Source organism: Pan paniscus, chromosome 1, assembly GCF_029289425.2.
Source record: "Pan paniscus chromosome 1, NHGRI_mPanPan1-v2.0_pri, whole genome shotgun sequence".
Taxonomy (NCBI): Eukaryota; Metazoa; Chordata; class Mammalia; order Primates; family Hominidae; genus Pan; species Pan paniscus.
Genome location: NC_073249.2, coordinates 37,443,606 through 37,468,287, shown reverse-complemented (window position 1 = coordinate 37,468,287; position 24,682 = coordinate 37,443,606). Strand labels below are relative to the sequence as shown.

Here is a 24,682-nt window from a genome sequence, read left to right as displayed (position 1 = left end):
TCCCTAATACTCCAATACCTTGAAATGTGACACGGAGGGGTTCAAATCATCCAGCAGCCTGGCCAGAGGCAGCAGCAGTTTCTGTAAGGAGACAGTATTTAACTTTTTTTTAAGTGTAAACTCCTGTCTCCCTGAAGTTAAATATTTCCTTCACACTTTAGGGGCCTTTTTTTTTTTTCGAAATGCTCTTTTGCCCCTCTCTGGATAACAAGTAGTAGGTACTCAATTGTTTGAATTACATCAAGAAGAAGCTGAGAAGGGACACACGCATTCTAAATGCTGCAAAAGAAGAAAATGCCAAACGATGGCCAGTTTTTAAATTACTTAAGATCCTCTCCCGAGTGTTACATACAAGGGGACACTATCATGAATTTCAGAAATGGTACTCTTTAGTGTTTTGTCACTTTTTTTAAGCCCTCACCACATTTTCTAAAAATAGGCCTTATTCTGTCCAGTGAGACTCCAAGTTGCTTGGGGGTTCTCCCTGTCAGTTTCCTTTTGACTCTCCCACGGCCAGCTCAGGCCTGGCGACGTGTTGTGCTCTCACAGGGAGAGTCCCTCTCCTCCATTTGCATTTCCACAGTAGTCTTCTCTTCTGCTTCTCCTGTGAACCTCCTAATCACAGGATGTCCACTTTTGCTGGTGGGTGGGATATGAAGGCAAAGCAAGGCAGGATCAAGTGTTAACAATTCATCATCACTTTCCTCATCTCACTACTCTTTCATGCCATCAGGGCAAGATGACATAAACAGAAAGCATCATTAGCTCCACTGCTTCCAGTGGGGGATGGAGGGAAACTCCAGCCTATTTTCACCTTCCATGGTCTTGGGAAACAGGAGAGGGTAGACATCAATATCTTCTCATAATTCCTTAGTGTAACTTAGTTCCCTTTTATTTGTCCTAATCCTTTAAACATTTTTAACTCATCACCACAAATAAATTCATCAAAACCCTCAAATGAAATCACCAAGAAAACCAAAGAAAGTTGAGTTAGAGAGTATTTCTTCTCTGCATACCATGTAATTTTCTTCAAAACACCCTTTCTGGGTATTTGAGATGCTCATTTTCCTGATTGTTATAATTCACTTGGCATTACCCCATCTTTATTAATTTTACTTAAAAAATTATCTGGAAACAACAAAAAAATATTTTTAGAACAGCAAATTTCAAAAATGATGCCCAAAGGAAAAAACGGTTCTGGAAAAGGGGGAAATGGGGACACGTCTCTGGGAGCAACAGTGCTGATGAGAAGGCTCAGGGCCCCAAAGTGGGTGGCGACACAGCAAACAGACACATTCTACGCGAAAAACATGGCAAAAACGACGGAAGCCATGGAAAAGTTAAAATCTAGTATGAGACTCAATGAAGTGTCTCCACAATATAGTGAAGATAAAAGCCAGGCCAGGGGACGACTTGGGTAAGGAGGATAATGACCCACCACAGACCCCCGCTTTTCAAGAAGCAGCATTTGCCTTGCCTGTAAGTGGGATGGGTAAGCCTGTGTTTACAGATCCTTCCATAAAGACAAAATCTGGATATCATATTATTATGGTTGAAGGAAGAAAAATCAAATTAAGCCAACTCACCAGACTTTGGACTTCTCACTACATCTCATCATACTGTTATTGTCCATGTGACTGGTAAAGGCTAAGTCCAAGGCATTGTGCAAAGAACAGGGTTTGATTGAGCAACATAATTTTTTTTTTTTTTTTTTTTTTTGAGACGGAGTCTCGCTCTGTCGCCCAGGCTGGAGTGCAGTGGCGCAATCTCGGCTCACTACAAGCTCCGCCACCTGGGTTCACACCATTCTCCTGCCTCAGCCTCCCAAGTAGCTGGGACTACAGGTGCCTGCCACCACGCCCGGCTAATTTTTTGTATTTTTAGTAGAGACGGGGTTTCACTGTGTTAGCCAGGATGGTCTCGATCTCCTGACCTTGTGATCTGCCCGCCTTGGCCTCCCAAAGTGCTGGGATTACAGGTGTGAGACACCGCGCCCGGCCTCAACATAGTATTTAATACCAGAAGCAAAGCAAACGCATGAACCTAAATACCCTCCTTGTCATCTGTACACTCTTTCGTGTGGAACTTTTAGTGAGTCAAAGAATTCCAATGTAGGCACCCTTATCTAGAAATCCACTTAAGGGTTATCTAGGTCTTAAGGTAACAGTTCTCATTTTTTCATTTTTCATTCCCTGCACTTTCCAACTCCATAGGCAGTAGCCACATGAAGCCATTTAACTGAAGGAGGCCGGGCATGGTGGCTCATGCCTGTAATCCTAGCACTTTGGGAGGCCGATGGGGGTGAATCACTGGAGGTCAGGAGTTCAAGACCAGCCTGACCAACATGATGAAACTCCATCTTTACTAAAAATACAAAATTAGCTGGGTGTGGTGGCACATGCCTGTAATCCCAGATACTTGGGAGGCTGAGGCAGGAGAATCACTTGAACCTGGGAGGCGGAGGTTGCAGTGAGCTGAGATCGCACCATTGCACTCCCCCAGGCAACAAGAGCAAAACTCCATCTCTAAATAAATAAATAAATTTAACTGAATTAAAAGTAAATTAATTCAGTTCCTCAGTCACACTAGCCATATTTTAAGTACTCAATAGCTACATGTGGCCAGTGGCTGTAGTGGTTAGTGCAAATTTAGAACGCCTCCATCATTACAGAAAGTTCTGTTGGTCAGTGGTGCCTATACTCTACATACCAAGTGCCAGGTCATCTTATTCTCAATATTCTGTTGGCAGATACTGGCACAGAAAGATCAGGTGACTTATCTAAGGATTAATGATGAGTCTTATAAATAGAATTTAAACTGACTTCTCTGGGACCCTAGTCTGAGGATCTTGTCTAATTGGTTTGTTCTTCTCTGAACAGTATCTTAGCATGAGAAATGGCATATTCCCCAGTTGCAAATTGCCTGCTATCTTGGTTGGTTTGCGCTAGAAAGGTTATGTCTGAAGGTCTTAGTTTAAGCTGGAATACATTAATTTCTGAATAGTCAACATTCTATTGCTATCATCATTGAAGGCAATCAGCAGAATGTATTTATATACATTTCTTTGTATGTCTGCCTTTACATATTTTAATTAAATGATTTATAGCATAGTAGACAGAAATTCTATTTTGTTTAGATCATTATTACTCAGTGTACCCAAATTGCATTAGGAAAGATAGCTTAAATGTGTTTAATAGCAGAGACAAGGTAATAAAATGCTCAGTGAGAACTGATCTAACACTTTGGAAAAAAAAAATACTAAGGAGGATAATGACAGTAGTAGTAATAATAAAAGCAAATGCTTATATATCTGTTTTACTATATGCCAAGCATGTTCTAAGTGTTTTCATACATTAATTCTATACTAACTCACTTAATTCTCATACCTACCCCATGAAACACTAATATGTTTCTCTATTAGGAATAAGGAAATTGAGGCATAGAGAGACTAAGTAGCTTGTCCAAGGTCATAAAGTTAAGATTGGAACCTCGGCAGTATGGCCCCAAAGGCTGGTGCTCTCAGTCACTGGACTACACAGCAGTCCCCCTTATCAGTAGAAGATACGTTCCAAGATCCCCAGTGGATGCCTATGACTGAGGATAGTACCAAACCCTATATACACTACATTTTTTCCTATACATACACACCTATGCCAAAGTTTAATTTATAAAATAGGCATGGTAAAGAGATTAAAAGCGATTATAAAATAGAACAATTATAACAATATACTGTAATAAAAATGTGAATGTGGTCTATCTTCACCTCTGGGAACCGAAACTGAAAAGCAAAGTGAAAGTGAAAAGCAAAAACTGCAGATAAGGAAACACTACTGCACTGCAAAGTGACGAAGCACTGAGAAAAACTAGTCCTGTCTTCCTAGCTTTAACCAGCAAGTGCCCTTCATATTTCTAAATTTAGGGAACATGCCCACTTCACAATTAGTATGCATATCTTTCTTTTCTGCATCTCATTTTTCTTTTCATTCATTAGTGTAGTGTTGAAGTTATAAACAGCTTCCCCCACCACAAATAACCGTTTAACAGCTGATGCCAAAAATTCAGTAGATACTTTACTAAATCAGAGTTCCAATCCTGGATCTAATGGACATACTAAAATAAGTCTTTCTTGCTTCAGAGTTATGTTCAATTCAGTTATACTCTGAACTTCTTGGACTTGCTTTTAATAATTCCTGGCCAGGCACGGTGGCTCACGCCTGCAATCCTAACACTTTGGGAGGCCAAGACGGGCGATCACCAGAGTTTGGGACCATCTTGGCCAACATGGTGAAACCCATCTCTACTAAAAAATATAAAAACTAACCAGGCATGGTGGCACATGCCTGTAATCCCAGCTACTCGGGAGACTGAGGCAGGAGAATCACCAGAACCTGGGAGGTAGAGGTTGCAGTGAGCTGAGATCGCACCACTGCACTCCAGCCTGGGCAACAGAGCGAGACTCTGTCTCAAAAAAAAAAAAAAAAATTCCTTTCTGAGTTTGTGCCAGGAGCCCATAATACACCAAGTTAAAAAGTTCATAAACATATCTATCAAAACCTATCTTTTAAGAACATAACATTTGGGAAGTTCTCAAAGGGAACTGATGGCTTACAAGATTTGCTTCTTTTTTGGAGAAATCTACCCTGAATGGCACCAGAAGCTTGAAATCCACATTGTAAACTTTAACCCTGAAAATAGCCACTTAATTACAAATAAAAAAGATTTCCAATTTAAGAAATGTTTTTGTTTGTTTTTAGTCTTTCAGTCACTTGTTAATACAACTCTAGGCTGGAATCCAGAAAACCAGTCTAATTCAGTCACTTGACAGACAGAAAAAAAAAACAACCCCTAAGATGTAGAGGTAAAGTGACTTGCTTGGTCACACAGCTAATTCATCAGAACCAAGAGTGAAACCCAGGCTTTCTGATTCAGCTGTTTCCACACCTGGTAAAAGAACAAGGGGTTCTGCACTGCTCTGGCAATTTTTCCTAAGCACGTGTTCCCAGGTGCTGAGATGACTGTGCAGGTTGTGTGAACCTCATACAACTGGGCTGCATCTAAAGAGATGTCATTCACAGTGGACACTGTAGATCTGTACACATTTTATGAGAATGTTCTGGCTGTTAGCAGTACAATGGGTTGTGCTCATGAAGGCAAGCAATCTTGGAGACACCCAAGTTGCAAATCACTTCTCAGTCCCAGAGGCCACATGACAAGAAAGAAAGAAAAAAAAAAACCCTTTTTATTTTTTAACTTAAGCTCCATTCTCCTTTGAATTAATGTTGACTTTGAAGAGAAAAAGGCAAAACACAAGCAAAGAAACAGATATTTATTTAAAAAGGAAATTCCAGGGAAAGTACCCTGCTTTACCTTAGGAGCTGCATCTGGCCAAATTACTTATAGCGTCGGCATCTGCAACCATATGATCCCTGATGTTTAGAAATTGTGATCCTGAAGCCCTAAATGATCCCCAATCAAAAAGCAGTTAAGTTGTATCTAGCATACTGTGCTAAGGAAGTCTATTTTATCATGGTTTTCAACCAGTATTAAAATAGGAAAAAAAGGGGTTTTCTGGCTAACCAGAAAACTCTGTTCCCTGAGCATCCCAACAAACTGAGCCTGTGTAATAAAGAGACTGCTCTCTCTAAACAATCAGTCTAGCATAATTCATCAAGTATAAACCAAACCAATCACCAACCAAAGGAAAAGATCCACCCCTTCTAACTTAAAACATTGAAGATATTAAATGAGTGTTCTTCACTTTTGGAAACAATGTGAAATGTCTGTATTATACACAGTTGCAGACACATCAGAAAAAACAAATTAATTTTCTATGAAATTGCTAGCTGCTCTTTGTTTCAATTAAATATGAAAATAATAAAGATTGCTTTAGCACAGGAAGAGATAGATATGTGGTTGAACTAATACAGCAGGATGTTTCAATACTGTTAGACTGTGGGCTTTCATAATCCAGAAGGCTGGATGTTGCACGGAACACTTTCAAGTCCATCTACAGAAGGACTCAGGTTCTGCTACCATGGATAAACCTTGTAGTGACTGGTCAGAACCTCCCCATGAACAACTCAGAATCCTAGGTCTAAGTCAGGCAGCAAATGATGTATTTTGGAAGAGTAGCGGTCAAATTTACCAGTTCAGTGATCTCAACATGTGACTATTCTTCAAAGAAAAAAAAGCTTGGCAACAGAAAAAACGGTAATAATAAAACAAGAAAGAACAATCTTTCTGGCCAGGATCCCAATTATTTTTCAGACAAAATGTATTTATTTATTTTTTTGAGACGGAGTCTCGCTCTGTCACCCAGGCTGGAGCGCAGTGGCGTGATCTCGGCTCACTGCAAGCTCCGCCTCCCAGGTTCACACCATTCTCCTGCCTCAGCCTCCCAAGTAGCTGGGACTACAGGCGCCTGCCACCACGCTCGGCTAATTTTTTTGTATTTTTTAGTGGAGACGGGGTTTCACTGTGTTAGCCAGGATGGTCTTGATCTCCTCGTGAGCCGCCCACCTCAGCCTCCCAAAGTGCTGGGATTACAGGCGTGAGCAACCACACCCAGCTGTCAGACAAAATTTTTAAGAAAACAAAATTTTTTCCAGAATATTACATTACAAAAATCAATGAATAAATGAACTACACTGTAACTTTAATACTTATTCCATATGAAAAAGCAAACTGTTTCTGGCAATTTGATTGATCTCTTGAGAGTCTGCAGTGCATTCATTCCATGGTTAAAACCGTGTGTAGGCATTGCGTTGCTGCTGCTGCTGTAATGGCTGCTGGGCTTGCTGCTGTTGTAAGCGAATTTGCTGGGAATAAGGGTCTTCCAGGGATTTTACAAATATGGTAGTTCTGGGACCAGTCTTCCATACTATACCATTGGCATCTTTCACAGAAGATTCCACTGTAATGTTGTGTGTTCCAAGGATAGCAAAGTTCAACAGAAATTGAGTACTGAAGTAATCATTATGAGGTTCAACCCTTTGCTCCATCTCATTGGTCATGTTGTCAATGGGTATCTGCAATGAAACAATTGTTAAATAACAACAATGGCTAACATTTATTCAGTGCTTACTATGAGTTAGGCCCTGTTCTAAGAGCTTATTTAGACCATGCAGACAATAAAAAATTAGGTACTGCTATCATCCTTGCTTCACCGATGAGGAGTCTAAGGCAGACAGGTTAAGTAATGTCTCCAAAGTCACATGATTAGTGAACGGAGTAGGAATCTGAACACAGGCCGACTACCTCCAGGGCCTACACTCTGAACTACTAAGTGATGCTCCTCACTATACTTGAGTAGAATGAGCTCCCAGAGCCGTTGACAGCCCCTTCACATGCTGGCCTTTCTTCCTTGCTTACTCAACCCCATCTCTAAATCCCTATCTTCCTTTAGACTGTGAAGAGATATTCTGAAGAAATAGGATGAAATCACCTGTTCCAGAGAGTTTAAAACCTAAGAGACTGAAAAAGAACAAAACACTAAGCAAATTTAAGTTAGGTTCCCCCCCACCAGTTAGTCTGATTTTTATTACTTAATGTAGTGATTCCTTACTCCTTTAACAAATTAACTGAACAATTTGTACATTGCTCATTTAATAATCACTGTTTTGTTCAGACTGGAAGTACAATATGTTATAAAATGCAGATTTATAGGCTCATTCATTTAGCCAGACACTCATGCCTTTGTTCTTCAAAGGCCAGAATAAAACCTGCTGACGTACTCTTACCTGTACCCAAGAAGAAACGTGTCAAGAGACAGATTTATCCTGAGAATGCAAATAAAGGTGATCTTAATGTGTATTTGACCAAATTACTCTAGGTTTATGTGCGTGTTTCTGTGGTGTAATTAATTATATAAATGTGCCCTGCAGCTTTGTGTCTCAAGGAGCAGTTATCATGTCACTTTTCCAGAGACATTTACCTGTAACAATAATGAACTGACGTCACCAACCAATTCAAGGTCTTAGAATTATTTATAGTACAGGTACTTTTTCACATTTAGCCTTTGTACAGTTTGTATTTCCCTAAAGAATATGCCTACCAAAGAACTTCCTTAAAAGGACCAGAAATAGGCCTAGGGAACCTGCTCGCCCTGAATGGATGGCTGCATTTTAAGCTGCAAACTCACTGTGAATAACACTGCAAAGTAATCATGTTATTACTCAGCTTATTATATCAGCTTCCTGACTTTAATCAATGCCTCTTGAGAGGTAGGTCAACAAGCAGAAGACCATAGCTTCTAGGTTTGAATGTCATTTTCTTAACAGTAGAAATTATATGCAAGTAACAAAGAGAATCATGGTTACTACTGTTTCAAATTCAAAGTGAAGAGAGAGTTGCAGACAGGGATAAATTATGTAAATTCTCATTACAACCTTCTGTGACAGCAGATACCCAATTTTAACAGTTGTATTCTAAATATAGTAAATAATTTTTTCATCATTCACAAATTATTGAGTGGCTACATAAGGTACCATGCTGTATGGCACAGAAGTCAAAACAGAGGAAAAGAGGAGAATGAAGGCTCAGCCGTGTCAGAGTGGACAGAGTGCCAAAGTGAGAGGAACTTGCCATAGTTAAGAAAGTAGTAATGGCTTAAGAAAGTAATAATAGTTTAGAACCAGACCTTCCCTTGGCTTTTTAACCTAAAACCACCAAAGATAATAAAATGCTCTCTTTTTATACCTTCACTGATACCCTGCCTTCCATGCTATGCCACAATAAACCTGGACACAGCCAATCTGGGCATCTGAGTAACTTCGCTGCTACAACTGTGGACTTGGTCCCTTGCTTCATTTACTGTGGATAAACCACCAGGGAATCGGAAATAAATGTCTAAAGCAAGGAACATTCTTTATTTGGAACACTGGCATTTCATGGGCACAGATTCAGCATCTTAGCTCTGGCTAACAATGTAAGCCTAATTCAGGTTATTACTTACCTATATCCTGAGTTCCCAAGGCAGCAAATCCCTAGGGTTACACTCTTAAAAAAAGATTTCACTTTATCTGATCATTTTATAGAAATGCTATATACTTTTTTTAATGATAAAATTTACTTAAAATGGAGAAAACTAAATAGATGTGTATTTTTTGTGGGAAGGGAATGGGTGGGTTAGGGAGACACTTATTTTCCAACTTCTGACATTTGAAGGGACCTCCTGACATAAGAGAGACCTTTCGTTAGATTAATATTACTGACCTAGCAGGGAGGAGGTGAGTCTTGCGGATGGGTGACTTTCTGGGCAGGAACCAGACATGGGAAGGTAAGCACTTGCTCTTTCTCTTCTGCTTTGGGCACCTGAGTCCTCTGTGCCCTGCCATAAATTTTATAGGGGCAGGCTCCCATACGTACTGACTGAGGCTGGGTGAAAAAATCCAATTCAGGGGTCTACGGTTAGAAAGGCCTTGCTGCCAGGCATTGGAGTTAGGTTTTCCCACAGCTCCAACAGTAATAAAACTCATATTTTGATCTTTGCCTGGATGCTTTGTCCCTATCAACTGGTTCAGGGAGAGAAAAAGAAGTGTTTATCAACTCCTTTCAGCCCCAATGTGGGCTTTTAATTTATGTCCATCTGATCCCTTTGGAGGTATAACTGCAATCTATTTAACCATGAAAAACACTGGAAAACTTCCATCAATGAGCTCATATAAAACCTGTATCACAATTCTGCTCTTTTCTAAATTACCTTGTAGTCTTGTCCAGATTTACTCTGCAGTGTGGAAGAAACATTCAGACAGACAGACTGAATTTTGCGAAAGAGTCCTGGTTTAGATCCGTGCTGAACCACTCCCTCTACCTTTAGCGCCAGCTGCTGGTTATTCTGGACAGCAATGGGCTCTGCAGGATTCCGGGGCGATGGTGACAGAGCAAGCTGGAATGCCAACACTCAAATAAATGCCAACAACCAAGAGCAAGCTTCCTTCCGACAAACATGTCTGTGCTAATCACTGGTTACAGGTTAACAAATTCGACTGTGCACTCCCCCACCCCCACAGGACCTGACTGTGCCAGGACAAGACAGATGTACCTTTAAAGTGCCTCCTTCTAAACATCACTGTGGTTTTCATCCCAAACCTCAGTTCTATTTGAGGATAATAGAGAATTAGAAAAAAGCAAAGGCACTATTCTCCCAATTTTTGTGGTGAGGCATTTCTTTGACAATGAACCACTTCTAGTAGGGAAAGGCATCATATAAATTTTCATTACCTAAGAGCTGTCTCTTTGGTCTTAAGTAATTTTAAATAAACTAAATTCAAATGTAAATGAACTTAAAGTTCCAGGATTATCTACACAACGAAGTCACTGTGCTATAAAAAAGTCAATATCTACAAATGAATCAAATGACATTTTTCACCTCTCATTAGTTTTTCTTCAAAAATGTATTAAAAATCCCAAACACATCAATTAAAGAAAGCTCAAGTCTTGCTAAATGAAAAGATGGAAGAAATTTGAGTCTTTTTGATAATGTTGTTGAACTACTGATCAACCCTGGAGACATCCTACTTTAGGACTTCTTATCTAGATCGTCAAATCTTCCTCATTATTCCAGTCATTTTGAAATGGAATGCTCTGTTATTTGTAATCAAAACATTTGCATGGATGTAAAAGTTTACTGAAGACATTAACTAACAAGGATAATCCAGGAGATCTCTTAGAAGTGACAATTTTCTCCCTTTTCCAACAATTTCATTTTCTGAATCAAAAATAGCTTTTGAATTGTGAGTGGCTTAAATATTTCAAAATACTAATTCTACTCACTGGTTAGCCCCTCAAAACATGTTACTGAAAGGCAGAAGTACTTTGGAAGAAGAACTGGTGACAGTTTACTGGATCTGATTCATTCTAAGTTGGGTCTATAAGTTGGGTCTGAATAGACTCAGCTCAAGATCCTTGCAGGCTACTGTGATAAATCACTAATTTATTCCTGGAGGTAAGAGACAAACAACAGAGCTCCAGTTACCCAAATGCCTGTCTCATAGAATTTGGCACTGACAATTAAAAAGGGAGAGAGTTTAACTCCCAAATTCACTTCTTTCACCAAACCACTTGATAAAGGAGACAAATGGCTTACAACTAGGTTTTATCAAAACCAAAGGTAAGCCAGGCACAGTGGCTCATGCCTGTAATCCCAGCACTTTGGGAGGCAGAGGTGGGTGGATCACTTGAGGTCAGGAGTTCCTGACCAGCCTAGCCAACATGGTGAAACCCCATCTTTACCAAAAATAAAAAAATCAGGTGCGTGAGGTGGCGGATGCCTGTAATCCCAGTTCCTTGGGAGGCTGAGGCAGGAGAATCACTTGAACCCGGAGGTTGCGGTGAGCCAAAATCACACCACTGTACTCCAGTCCGGGCGACAGGGTGAGACTCTGTCTCAAAAAACAAAACAAAACAAAACAAAACAAAACAAAAAAACCAATAAACCAATGGTAACACACTGAAGTGTAGCTATGTCCTAAATAATCTTCAGAAGACACCTGGTTTTAAAACCTATATTAACCTTAGTATTCTTCCTGTATTACCTTGATGCTGGTAGACTGTAGTTTCTGGAAAAAATATCTCTGGAAAGAAAGGGGAACTTTCAGCAAAGCAATGATGGCATTGCAGAGGCATGCTGTATGCTGGGGGAAAAAAGAAACTAAATCAAATAAAAATAAATTTTCAAATTTCATCAACAAGTGGTACATTCAGTATAAAACTACAAATGCCCATATAGATTATTACAAAGGTACATACCAATCAAGAACTAGGCATCACATCCAGGAACTGTGCATACATACTAAATCATTCATTACAGATTTTTACTTTATTGTGAAGTATATTCAATAAAATATAAGTGACAGAAATGAGAAAATCCACAGTCCTCGAGGCCAAGCAATAGGCAAATTCCACATTTCTACAGCGCTCAGAACTATCAGTGTATTATTAAACAATTATATTAGATACTAAAATATAGAGTAACTATCACATGGCAAAGTATGATAAACAGTATGGTAAAGAAGCCCGAGCATTTTGCAGGACTTTGGCTTTGAGCTGGCTCATTCTTTCATTAGGTGGCTTGTCTCTATGGCCATTGGTCCTCAGAGTAAGCAGTGGTGGAAACTTAGTTGAATTCAGATGAAAGAGGACTATATAGTCGGGGAATCCTGAAACTCTAATAAAATATCTTATTTCTCAAATCTGCTTCACACATTTAACTGAGTTTTGAAAATCCCAGCATGACTGCAGAGGTACAGAAACACCGCAGATAATATTTTGAGCCTTAATGAAAGTGGTCATAAAATCAGAATTTAAGCGTTCAAAGATATTTTAAAGATTACCCAGTCTAATAGAAGAAAACTGCAAGTATCATAAGAACACTTTTAACTTCAGGTGAACCAGAACCATTCCTGCTTGGTCTACTATCCCTTCCTCAGTCTACTCCCATCTCAGTGGCCTCCTAAGTCACCACAGTGAGGCAGCGCTCCTTTCACGGGGGGGCACTAGCTGCGGGAGGTCTGTTCTTGCAGACCCGATTCAGCAACGGATAAATAAAGTATGCTGACACTCAGATATTCTGCTCTGCCAGTCCAGCTGAGGGTCCCAGCTGCTTACAGGCTCCTGCTGAGTCCTGTAAACAGTTGCGACTAGGCCCTGATCAGCTAGTCAGACTCGCATTTATTCAGTAAGATTAATTAACAAAAGCTTGAGTCAACACCATTAGAGGGAAATTGACATTGTGGACTTCTGAGTAAAAGGCACTTAAGCACTCACCGTACATCAAAGGTTAGTCTTTATATGAGTAAACAAGCTAGCCAGGTAAACTACTCTGCCTTTCTTTATTACTATTTTAATTTGTTTAAAGGTAAAGAGATCAGGCCGCCTTCAGCCAGATCTATTACTGAAGTTAGGCAAACTTCTCAGCCTTCCAAGAAGATTTGTGTCTATTTCTATAACTATCTCTAATATTTTTCCCACCAGCCTGATTGAAACCCAACACCACAGGTTGAAAACTGCTGCATGCACCATGTGGTATGCTGTCCGTCCCTCTAGGCTCCTGCTTTCAAGCAGAGTGTCACCTAGTTGCTCATGCTGTAAACATTTTTTTTTTAAAGTTGGGTGTTAAGGCTAAAAGCCAGAAAAATCCATTCCTTATTGGGTTCAGGCAGTTGAACATTTTGTGCCCAACAGACTCATAGTACAAATGCCAAGTCTATTACCTGAGATAATCACAACACAGATTTAAAGACACTGGTTCTATTTTTTCAGATTTAACTGTTAAAATAGCATTAATCAGCTTCCTGCAACAAGTAATTTGGAAAGTATTTGCAGAGACAACCACCTTTGGTGGACCTCTGATGCCACACTAGTGTCTAAGGAGAGAAACATCTTTGAAGCGTGGACTCAGAGGACCACAAGGGACTTCAGGCTGTTTTCAGGCAGAAAGTCACCATTTTGCCTTTTAAAAGAATGGTGCAGATTTTGCAATACCCTCTTGGAAAAGTGTGGAGTGCATCTGAGGTCAACAGCCCCTTGGGTATTGACCTCCATAGGTGTATTAGCAGATCACTATTAAGATGTCTGGAAATGTAAATTACATATCATGATCAGTAAACCAGCAGAAAGACGTTAACGCTTTTTGTTTTGTTTTGTTTTTTGAGACAGAGTCTCTCTCTGTTGCCCAAGCTGGAGTGCAATGGCACAATCTCGGCTCACTGCACCCTCGGCCTCCCAGGTTCAAGCAATTCTCCTGCATCAGCCTCCTGAGTAGCTGGGATTACAGGCATGCGCCACCACGCCTGGCTAACTTTGTATTTTTAGTAGAGACAGGGTTTCACCATGTTGGTCAGGCTGATCTCAAACTCCTGACCTCGTGATCCGCCCGCCTTGGCCTCCCAAAGTGCTGGGATTATAGGCGTAAGGCACTGTGCCTGGACAATGCTCTCTTAATTGTCAATCCAATGGATACTTTCCAGTCTTTGTATTTTCTGACATTTCTGTGGCACCTGATAATGCTCTTCCTTCCATGAAATTCCACCTAATAGTCCATACCCTTATTTCTGATTCTTCCTTTCGCCATCTTCTTTTTAAAGAGCCTCTTCTTTTGTGTGTTCCTTAAATGCTGATGCTCTCCTTGTCGTCTTCTCTTCTCAATCCATGTTTTTCATAGGCAATTCTCCCCACTCCCGTGACTTTAAGAACTTCTATGTGCAGATGACCTTATATGCATCCCAGCCCATCTTTCTTCCAACTGCAACGTATTTACTATCCAACTGCCTAAAGACAGCAACATGTTTGAAAGTAAAACCTTCATCTTCTATCACCTCTCTATATTCTCTCAGTAAAGGATCAATCAGTTGTGTAACTGATCATTCAAGCTGGAAACCTGGAAGGCATGCCTCCATCATCTCATGTCTAGTTAAAAAACTCAGCCTTGAAAATATTTTCACTAAATATCTCTCATATATATCTATTTTTCTCATTCCTACTGCCATTTTAGTAATTTGTTCCTTAGTTTGGATTACTGAAAAAGCCTTGTAGTCATTCTTCTTTCCTCTAATTCCACACCCTGCCAGCCATTTCCTGTTTTGCTTCTATATGATAATATACAATCTATATTAAGCACTTCTCTCTCCTACCCATTTACAATTTCTAAGAAGCCCCCCTGTGCCTAAGGACAAAGTCCAAACTCCCTTATACTGTGTTCAAAGCCTTTTGTCACCTGGCCGCTGGCTACCTCTCTGATTTCATCTCTCTAATCCCTAGCCTGTATGTTACATTGAAGTAATAACAAACTGTTCCTAGAAGACACCACGCTATTGCATGCCTCTGCTTTTGAACATGTTCTCTACCTGAGATTCCCAACCCCTTCTTATCTGTCTGGAAAACTCATATACAAATACATCTTCCCTCTCAACTGCACCACCAATCCATTTTCCCTATCTTTTGATGTGAACTACTCTCTTTTTTGTACTACATCTCTACCTTGTGCAGAATTCTATTAATGCACATATACTGTATTGTGTTTGTTTATAAAATCTTTCTTTCTTAGACTATGGACAACTTGAGGGAAGATCCTGTGTCTTTGTCATTTTTCTATCCCTAGGATCCCATAAATACTTGTTGAACTGAATCTGGAGGCTCAGACAGTAACAAATCTATAAAGTACAACTTGGAAATACAGAAAAAGGGAAATAATTTACTTACTTATTTATTTGAGATGAAGTTTCACTCTTGTCGCCCAGGCTGGAGTGCAATGGCATGATCTCGGCTCACTGCAACCTCCGCCTCCCGGGTTCAAGTAATTCTCCTGCCTCAGCCTCCCAAGTAGCTGGAATTACAGGTGCTTGACATCATGCCTGGCTAATTTTGGTAGTTTTAGTACAGATGGGGTTTCACCATGTTGGGCACGCTAGTCTAGAACTCCTGACCTCAGGTGATCCGCCCACCTTGGCCTCCCAAAGTGCTAGGATTACAGGCATGAGCCACTGCGCCCAACCGGGAAATAACTTTTATTAACCACTCCTTATATGACAGCACTGTGCTAGGCAATTAGCATTATTTCATTTAAACCTCGCAGTAATCCTATGAGGCAGGTATGTTTTCTACTTCATATAAAAGGATGTTAAGCAATGTGACTAAAGTCACACAGCTGCTGAGCAGCAATGCCAGAATTTGAACCTAGTTCTGAATGAGCCTAGGGCCCTTTTCTCTGTACTGTGTCTTCTGCTGGGCAGAAAATTCCCATTCCATTATATTCAATTCCATCAAAATGAAGTTTCTGTTTAGCATCTATTTCATTTTTTAGGATGGAGCTTAGAAGAATATGAAAATAACCACTGTCTCACACAGATGTGTGTATTTCTTTCAAAGATTGTCTTTACACTCTCCCTTAGCAAACAATGTCACTGTCAAACAGCTGTCAATTCGATTCAGTAAATACTATTGACAATTTTACATGGAAAGCAATATGTCAAAGGAATTGCCCATCTTTAGATCTAACCTAACTCTTTAATGACATCCTATTTATTCTAAAACACTTGATAAAGCATGAAAGTACAGAATGAGAAGAGCAGAAGCAGAAGAGAAACTCTCCAAGGGGTAAAGTTCAAAGGCTGGGAATTGGGAACTGAATGTTCGTGTTCCCCCAAATTCGTATGTGGAAGCTGTAACCCCCAAGGTAATGGCATTTGGAGGTTGGCCCCCATGATGGGATGAGTGTTTTTTTTGTTTGTTTGGTTTTTTTTTGAGACACAGTCCTCGCTCTGTTGCCCGGGCTGGAGTGCAGTGGTGCTATCTCAGCTCACTGCAACCTCCGCCACCTGGTTCAGGCGATCCTCCTGCCTCAGCCTCCTGTGTAGCTGGGATTACAGGCATGCGCCACCATGCCCAGCTAATTTTTGCATTTTTAGTAGACACAGGGTTTCACCATGTTAGTCAGGCTGGTCTCAAACTCCTGGCCTCGTGATCTGCCCGCCTCATCCTCCCAAAGTGCTGAGATTACAGGCGTGAGCCACTGCACCCGGCCAGGATGAGTGTTCTTAAAGAAGAGGAAGAGTGACCAGAGCTCTCGATCTCTCCCTACCATGTGAAGATGTAATGAGAAGGTGGCTGTCACCAGGGCCAGGAAGAAAGCCCTCACCAGGAACCGAATCTGCTGGCAGCTTGATACTGGACTTTCCTGCCTCCAGAACTGTGAGAAATAAATGTCTGTTGTTTAAGGTACCAAGCCTACGGCATTTTGTTATAAAACCTGAGCAGAGACACTGGGGAATGGTCAGACAGGGAGGAGAAAATTTGGGTGAGAGTATGTTAGCCTGTCCTGTGACTGGGAAATCAGGGGAGAAGATTTAATAAAGGGTGAGTGCTCTGAGAACTTCTTAGGAAGTGCTAAAGGCAGCAGAGATTCAGCAGGGTAAAGGCTGAAGAGTGTACTGAAAGGCATTAATGTCATCACCTGGTAGGAAATGACTCATTGCCAGTCAGCCAACAAGCCCTGTTCTTTCTGTTTCAATTGTCCAGTGGTTCTCCCAACCATGGCAGCATGACAGAATCACCTGAGTGTGTGTAAAACTACTAATGCCTGGGCCCCAATTCCAGAAATTCAGAGTTAGCTGGTCAGGGGTGAGGACTGTATATTAATGTATTCTTTAAAAAGCCCTCAAAGTGATTCTAATGTGTAGCCTGCGTTGAGAATTATTGCAACTTCAGTTAAATTGTTAAAAAAAGAAAAAGTTTTATTTGCATTCTGGTAGAGCAGATTTTTATATATTAATAGAACTATGTAGCAGCTAGAGATGTGCTAAGTACTTTCATGGATTATCTCATTTACTCCCCACTACAATGCTGTGAGGTAGGTATTAACCCTGTTTTATGGATAAGGAAACAGGCACAGAAAGGTTAATTTGTTGAACTCACACAGTAAGTGCCATAAATGTATGAAAAACCCACATCCATACAATAAAAGCTCAATAAAACAAATGCCACTTGCCATATAAGAAACGGGGGTATATTTCCGATTGAGTGATTCTACCTCCTCCAAGACATGATTATATACAGACATCATTCTTCTTTCATATTCACTATCAGCATGGGCTGTTCCAGTAGATCCATATTCCTGGAAACTGAAGTAAAGGTCAATATTCATTAATCCATCAAAATAGCATGGCTATTTAATGCCTACATGTATCAGGTACTTTCAACATATTTTCATTTAATTTTTAAAATAATGAAGTTATTTCCATTTACAGGTGAGAAAATTGAGGCTAGGAGAGGGTAAGTAGCTTGCCTACAGTCATACAGCTAGTAAATGGCAAGCCAGAATTCAAACCCAGGTCTGACTTCAAGTTATGTAATTCTTAATCTCTTTGGTTGCCAGGAAATATGACAGTGTTACTGCCACAGGTGAAAGAGACATAAACACATCTGAAAAGGGGACTATCAATAAAGCCAGCAGATAAGCGCCAAACCATCCATAAAGATATATAATAACAGGTTAGATATACAAATAACAGGTCAGAACATGGAGGAATGTCACAGAAGAAGAGAGTCTTGAACATATCAGTAGGTAAGTAAGATGGGTAAACTTTGGAGAGATGGAAAGTACAGGACATTCATAGCTAGAGAAATGGCATGAATCTAAAGCATGGAGATGAAACGCATAGGCACGTTCAGAAGACAAGTCTGTATACACAGCGTGCTGGGATAAGTTTAACCTAGATTTCTTTCTTTTTCCTCTACTGCTTCGAACCCCTGCAAATTTCTGAAAATATTTCTAAGTGAAAAAAGACATTTCTATTTTATTTTTTTAACTTATTATTATTTTTTAATTTTATTATCATTATACTTTAAGTTTTAGGGTACATGTGCACAATGTGCAGGTTTGTTACATATGTATACATGTGCCATGTTGGTGTGCTGCACCCATTAACTCGTCATTTAGCATTAGGTATATCTCCTAATGCTATCCCTCCCCCCTCCCCCCACCCCACAACAGTCCCTAGAGTGTGATGTTCCCCTTCCTGTGTCCATGTGTTCTCATTGTTCAACTCCCACCTATGAGTGAGAACATGCGGTGTTTGGTTTTTTGTCCTTGCGATAGTTTGCTGAGAATGATGATTTCCAGTTTCATCCATGTCTCTACAAAGGACATGAACTCATCATTTTTTATGGCTGCATAGTATTCCATGGTGTATATGTGCCACATTTTCTTAATCCAGTCTATCGTTGTTGGACATTTGGGTTGGTTCCAAGTCTTTGCTATTGTGAATAGTGCCGCAATAAACATATGTGTGCATGTGTCTTTATAGCAGCATGATTTATAATCCTTAGGTATATACCCAGTAATGGGATGGCTGGGTCAAATGATATTTCTAGTTCTAGATCCCTGAGGAATTGCCACACTGACTTCCACAATGGTTGAACTAGTTTACAGTCCCACCAACAGTGTGAAAGTGCTCCTATTTCTCCACATCCTCTCCAGCACCTGTTGTTTCCTGACTTTTTAATGATTGCCATTCTAACTGGTGTGAGATGGTATCTCATTGTGGTTTTGACTTGCATTTCTCTGATGGCTAGTGATGGTGAGCATTTTTTCATGTGTTTTTTGGCTGCATAAATGTCTTCTTTTGAGAAGTGTCTGTTCATGTCCTTCGCCCACTTTTTGATGGGGTTGTTTTTTTCTTGTAAATTTGTTTGAGTTCATTGTAGATTCTGGATATTAGCCCTTTGTCAGATGAGTAGGTTGCAAAAATTTTCTCCCATTTTGTAGGTTGCCTGTTCACTCTGATGGTAGTTTCTTTTGCTGTGCAGAAGCTCTTTAGTTTAATTAGACCCCATTTGTCAATTTTGGCTTTTGTTGCCATTGCTTTTGGTGTTTTAGACATGAAGTCCTTGCCCATGCCTATGTCCTGAATGGTATTGCCTAGGTTTTCTTCTAGGGTTTTTATGGTTTTAGGTCTAACATGTAAGTCTTTAATCCATCCTGATTTAATTTTTGTATAAGGTGTAAGGAAGGGATCCAGTTTCAGCTTTCTACATATGGCTAGCCAGTTTTCCCATCACCATTTATTTAATAGGGAATCCTTTCCCCATTGCTTGTTTTTGTCAGGTTTGTCAAAGATCAGATGGTTGTAGATATGTGGCATTATTTCTGAGGGCTCTGTTCTGTTCCATTGATCTACATCTCTGTTTTGGTACCAGTACCATGCTGTTTTGGTTACTGTAGCCTTGTAGTATAGTTTGAAGTCAGGTAGTGTGATGCCTCCAGCTTTGTTCTTTTGGTTTAGGATTGACTTGGTGATGTGGGCTCTTTTTTGGTTCCATATGAACTTTAAAGTAGTTTTTTCCAATTCTCTGAAGAAAGTAATTGGTAGCTTGATGGGGATGGCATTGAATCTATAAATTACCTTGGGCAGTATGGCCATTTTCACGATACTGATTCTTCCTACCCATGAGCATGGAATGTTCTTCCATTTGTTTGTATCCTCTTTTATTTCATTGAGCAATGGTTCGTTGTTCTCCTTGAAGAGGTCCTTCTTGTCCCTTGTAAGTTGGATTCCTAGGTATTTTATTCTCTTTGAAGCAATTGTGAATGGGAGTTCACTCATGATTTGACTCTCTGTTTGTCTGTTATTGGTGTATAAGAATGCTTGTGATTTTTGTACATTGATTTTGTATCCTGAGACTTTGCTGAAGTTGCTTATCAGCCTAAGGAGATTTTGGGCTGAGACAATGGGGTTTTCTAGATATACAATCATGTCATCTGCAAACAGGGACAATCTGACTTCCTCTTTTCCTAATTGAATACCCTTTATTTCCTTCTCCTACCTGATTGCCCTGGCCAGAACTTCCAACACTATGTTGAATAGGAGTGGTGAGAGAGGGCATCCCTGTCTTGTGCCAGTTTTCAAAGGGAGTGCTTCCAGTTTTTGCCCATTCAGTATGATACTGGCCGTGGGTTTGTCATAGATAGCTCTTATTATTTTGAGATACATCCCATCAAAGTCATTTCTAACTAAACTTTTGAAAATACAATGTAGGTAATTTAAATATGCTTGGCATAGCACTACTCTAATTATTCCCTACTATCATTTTAATGCCTACTATGTACAAGGCATTTCAGCCAGGTATTTTACATATATTAGTTCATTTAATCTTCACAACTACTCTGGGAAACAGGCATCATTATCTACCTACAGTTTATGCATACGTGGCTCACTGAGATGACATACATTCACAGAGCTAGGAGTGACTGGTAAGGGATTCATGTTCACATTTGCCAGGCTCCAAAGTTCTGTTTCCTGCTCTGTACTATATCTTAAGTTCTATTAAGACAAGAACTGAAGCTCATTTGTATGATGGACTTTAAGGACAGCTAAACTACATAAAAGACTTGCTAACAAAACAATTCCATTTCTGGTGGTAGGCAACCACAGATTTGCTTTTTATCTCTGTAAATAAGATTTGTTTCCTGATAGTTCATATAAATAGAGCCATACAATACATACTCTTTTGTGTATGGTGTGGGGTAAGGAAGATTATTTTTTCCCTTTTATATATGTAGTTGTTCTAGCACAATCTGTTGAAAAGACTATTCTTTTCCCATACAATTATTTTGGCATCTTTGACAAAAAGCAAGTGACTACGTGAGTATTTCTGGACTCTCAATCCTACCCTTAAGCCATCATCACATTGTCTTAGTTACTGTAGCTTTATATTAAGTCTTGAAACCAGTAGTTAAGTCTTGCCACTTTAGTTTTTCTTATTTTGCAATATGGCGAAGTACTTAAATTGATTTTCTAATGTTAACCCAACCTTGCATTCCTGGGATAAACCCTGTTTAGTCTTAATATATTATATTTGTATATATTGTTGGACTGAACTTTTTAAAAAAATTTTTGTCTATGCTAATGAAGAATATTTAAATTTGTCCTGTTCACCTAAGCAAATTTCTTTGCACAAAGTTATTCTTCCCTTATTATGCTTTTAATATCTGTAAGATTTGTAATGATGCCACTTTTATTTCTACTATTAGTGATTTATTTTTTTTCTTGCTCAGACTAGTTTTATCAATTTTATTAATCTTTTCAAAGAACCAGCTTCTGGTTTCACTGATTTTCTCTTTTGGCTTCTTTCACAGCATGTTTCTGAGGGCACTCATGGTTTCTGTATGACCTGCTGAATGATCAACAGGTCATTCATCTTTATTACTTAGTATTTCATTTGTGGATATACTACAATTTGTTTATCCATTAGCCTACTGAGAGACACTTGGGTTTTTCCAGATTTGTTATTATGAATAAAGATGCTATGAACATTTGTGTATACATCTGTGTGGAAACATGTTTTCATTTCTCTTCGGTAAAACAGTAGGAATAGAATTGGTGGTCATATGATAAATTTATGTTTAACTTTATATGACATTGTCAAACAGTTTTCCAAGTGGCTGTATCGTTTTGTATTCCCAACAACCTACTAGTATGAATTCAAGCTCCTCCACATCTGCACCAACATTGGACACTGAAGGTCTTTTTAATCTTATCTGTTCTAGTGGGAGTGGTATCTCATTGTGATTTTAATTTCTCTAGTGATTACTGATGTCAAGCATCTTTTCATGTGCCTATTGGATATTAACATACCTTCTTTTTTGAAGTGTCCAAAACTCTACCAGTTTTATAAAATTGGATTGTCAGCCGGGCATGGTGTCTCATGCCTATAATCCCAGCACTTTGGGAGGCTGAGGCGGGTGGATCACCTGAGGTTGGGAGTTTGAGACCAGCCTGACCAATATGGTGAAACCCTGACTCTACTAAAAATACAAAAATTTGCTGGGCATGGTGACGCATGTCTGTAATCCCAGCTACTCGGGAGGCTGAGGCAGGAGAATCACTTGAACCTGGGAGGCGGAGGTTGCAGTGAGCCGAGATCACACCACTGTACTCCAGCCTGGGCGACAGAGAGAGGGTCCGTCTCAAAAAAACAAAGAAAAATCGGATTGTCAAGTTGTATGGCGTTCTTAATAAAGCAATGTCTGAATAGAAGTCTTTTGATAGAATATGTTTTGAGAATATTTTCTTGCTGTCCATAACCTTTTTCATTTTTTAAATGACATCTTAACAAAACCAGATTTAAAAGTTTAAATCCAATTCAGCAAATTTTTCTCTTATGGTAACTGCCGTTTGTGTCCTAAGAAATCATGACCAATTTCAAGGTCATGAAGAGGTTTTCCAATGTAGTCTTCTAGAAAGTTTGGAGTTTTATATTTTAGTATTCCACTTTATGGCTCTACTGGCTTGTTTTATTTCTTGGTGGCTGCTCTAGAGTTTAAAATATTCACCTCAGTTTATCAGAAGTTACTGTCAAATGATATACTACTAAATGTAAGATTCTTACTACTATATCCCCCCGTTGTCTTATTTCATATATTTTACTTCTATATGTTATAAACTCCTAAACATCATTTTTGCTATAAACGGTCAAATATCTTTTTAAAAATTAAAAAAACACATTTACCACTTGTAATCCTTCTTACTGTTTTGTAGGTCTGAGTTTATATCTGAAATAATTTTCTTTCAGCCTAAAAAAGTTCCTTTAACATTTCTTGTAGTACAGATCTGCTGATGGCAAAATTTATCAGATTTTTTCTGAAAATGTCTTAATTTAACCTTAATTTATTGTATGGTATTTTTCCTGAATATGGAATTATAGGTTAACTTTTTTTTTCCAGGACTTTAAAGATGTTGCTCCACTTGTCTTTTGGCTTGTAATATTTCTGATGAGAAATCAGTAGACATTCTGATCTTTCTTCCCTTCTAAATAATATTTTCTTCCCTTCTAAATAATCTTCCCTTCTTTCTCTTTAAAAAATTTTTCTCTTTATCATTGGTTTCCAGCAATTTGATTGTTACGTGTGCCTTGCTCTAATTTTATGTTTTCCCTGCTAGAGGTTCATTAAGCTTCTTGGCTCTGTGGGTTTATATGTTTAATTAAATATAAATGACTTTTAGCCATTTAAATATTTTTCTGTTCCCCCTTTCCCTCTTTCTGGGATTCCAGTTACATGCATATTAGTCTAAATGACATTACCCCACAGGCCAGCTTTGACTCTTCATTTTTTCAGCCTTTTTTCTTCCTCTGTTCCAATCTGGGTAGAGAAATTTAAACTGCTTTGTTGATTATATTCTCTTTGAGGAAACTGATATTGGAATCTCAGGCCTTACTAGATTGAAATTATAGATAGTGTAAATGGGCAAGATGCCTGACTAGACACAGCCAGGTGGAACAGCTACCACCAAGGGACCAGGATGACTGGTCCTCTCCTAACAGATCTTTAGAGGGAAGAAATTAAGGGTGGACAGAGGGAAGACACAGAAGCTGGGCTGAAGGGGAGGAAGCTGGGAGGGACCCCTGCATGGGGATATCGCACCGGGGGAACAGTGACTTGAACTGGCAAAAAAACAACCAGCTACTGCCACGGGCCTCTGGAATCCTGGCAGGAGGAAATTCCTCGACCACTATGGACACTTGAGTTGGCACAGAGGGCTGCTTAGAGAAGTGTTAGGGGCCGTATTCTAGCCAATGCAGAGCCCAAAGGGTTTGGTGTGTGAGCATCTGTAGTGGAATACGGCCAGGGGCAGCCATCCCTCTAGGCTTAACTTGCTGACTTGCTCCCATAGGAGACTTTATCCCTAAGGGAACTGTCAGACCTCAAGCCTACAGAGCAGTCTTGACGATCAGATGGGGCCAGTCCATCTGGCCTCTCCTGGGGCCCCAACCTGGCTGTGCCTGCTTGCAGTGCAGCCTTGGGTGTCCTGGGGGGCCTGCATCATAGCTCCTGTGCTTGTGGACTGCGCCTAACTGGTAGTGAGCTCCAGCACAGCAGCCCAGCATGTGGACATGTGCCGGCTCACCTGCTCCCTCCCCGTACTGGCAGCTTTCCCTGGGCCCATGGCCACCCTCAACATTGCTTTGCCTGCGTGTGCATGGGCAGATCTTGCCTCCCCAGCCCCACAAGTGCACGTTCACCTTGCCCTGCCACTGCTGCTGGTGTGAGTGCATTCTGCCCCCATTACCCCCACATTACCGCCATTGCATTTGGAGCTCCTTTGTCAACATTGCCCTGGGAGTGAAACCAGGCGTGAACAACAATGGACCTTCCCCTGCCCTAAGTGGCTACCTCCACCTACATAGA

The 24,682-nt window shown here is 40.0% G+C and overlaps 1 protein-coding gene and 1 pseudogene across 1 annotated transcript in view; one reads left to right on the top strand and one right to left on the bottom strand.

Annotated features, from left to right (window-relative positions):
* The first annotated feature begins 410 nt into the window (after window positions 1–410).
* LOC117979067 (peptidyl-prolyl cis-trans isomerase NIMA-interacting 4-like) lies at window positions 411–5,190 on the top strand (annotated as a pseudogene).
* A 121-nt stretch (window positions 5,191–5,311) lies between these two features.
* INTS7 (integrator complex subunit 7) overlaps window positions 5,312–24,682 on the bottom strand; it is a 95,503-nt gene continuing 76,132 nt past the window's right edge. Inside the window, exons 17-20 of the mRNA XM_003814185.6 lie at window positions 17,483–17,615; window positions 11,535–11,633; window positions 9,701–9,886; window positions 5,312–7,028 (exon numbers count right to left, since the gene is read on the bottom strand). Of these exons, the coding sequence (XP_003814233.1) occupies window positions 6,741–7,028; window positions 9,701–9,886; window positions 11,535–11,633; window positions 17,483–17,615 (706 nt within the window). The 3' untranslated portion in view covers window positions 5,312–6,740. The remainder of the gene's footprint in view (window positions 7,029–9,700; window positions 9,887–11,534; window positions 11,634–17,482; window positions 17,616–24,682) is intronic.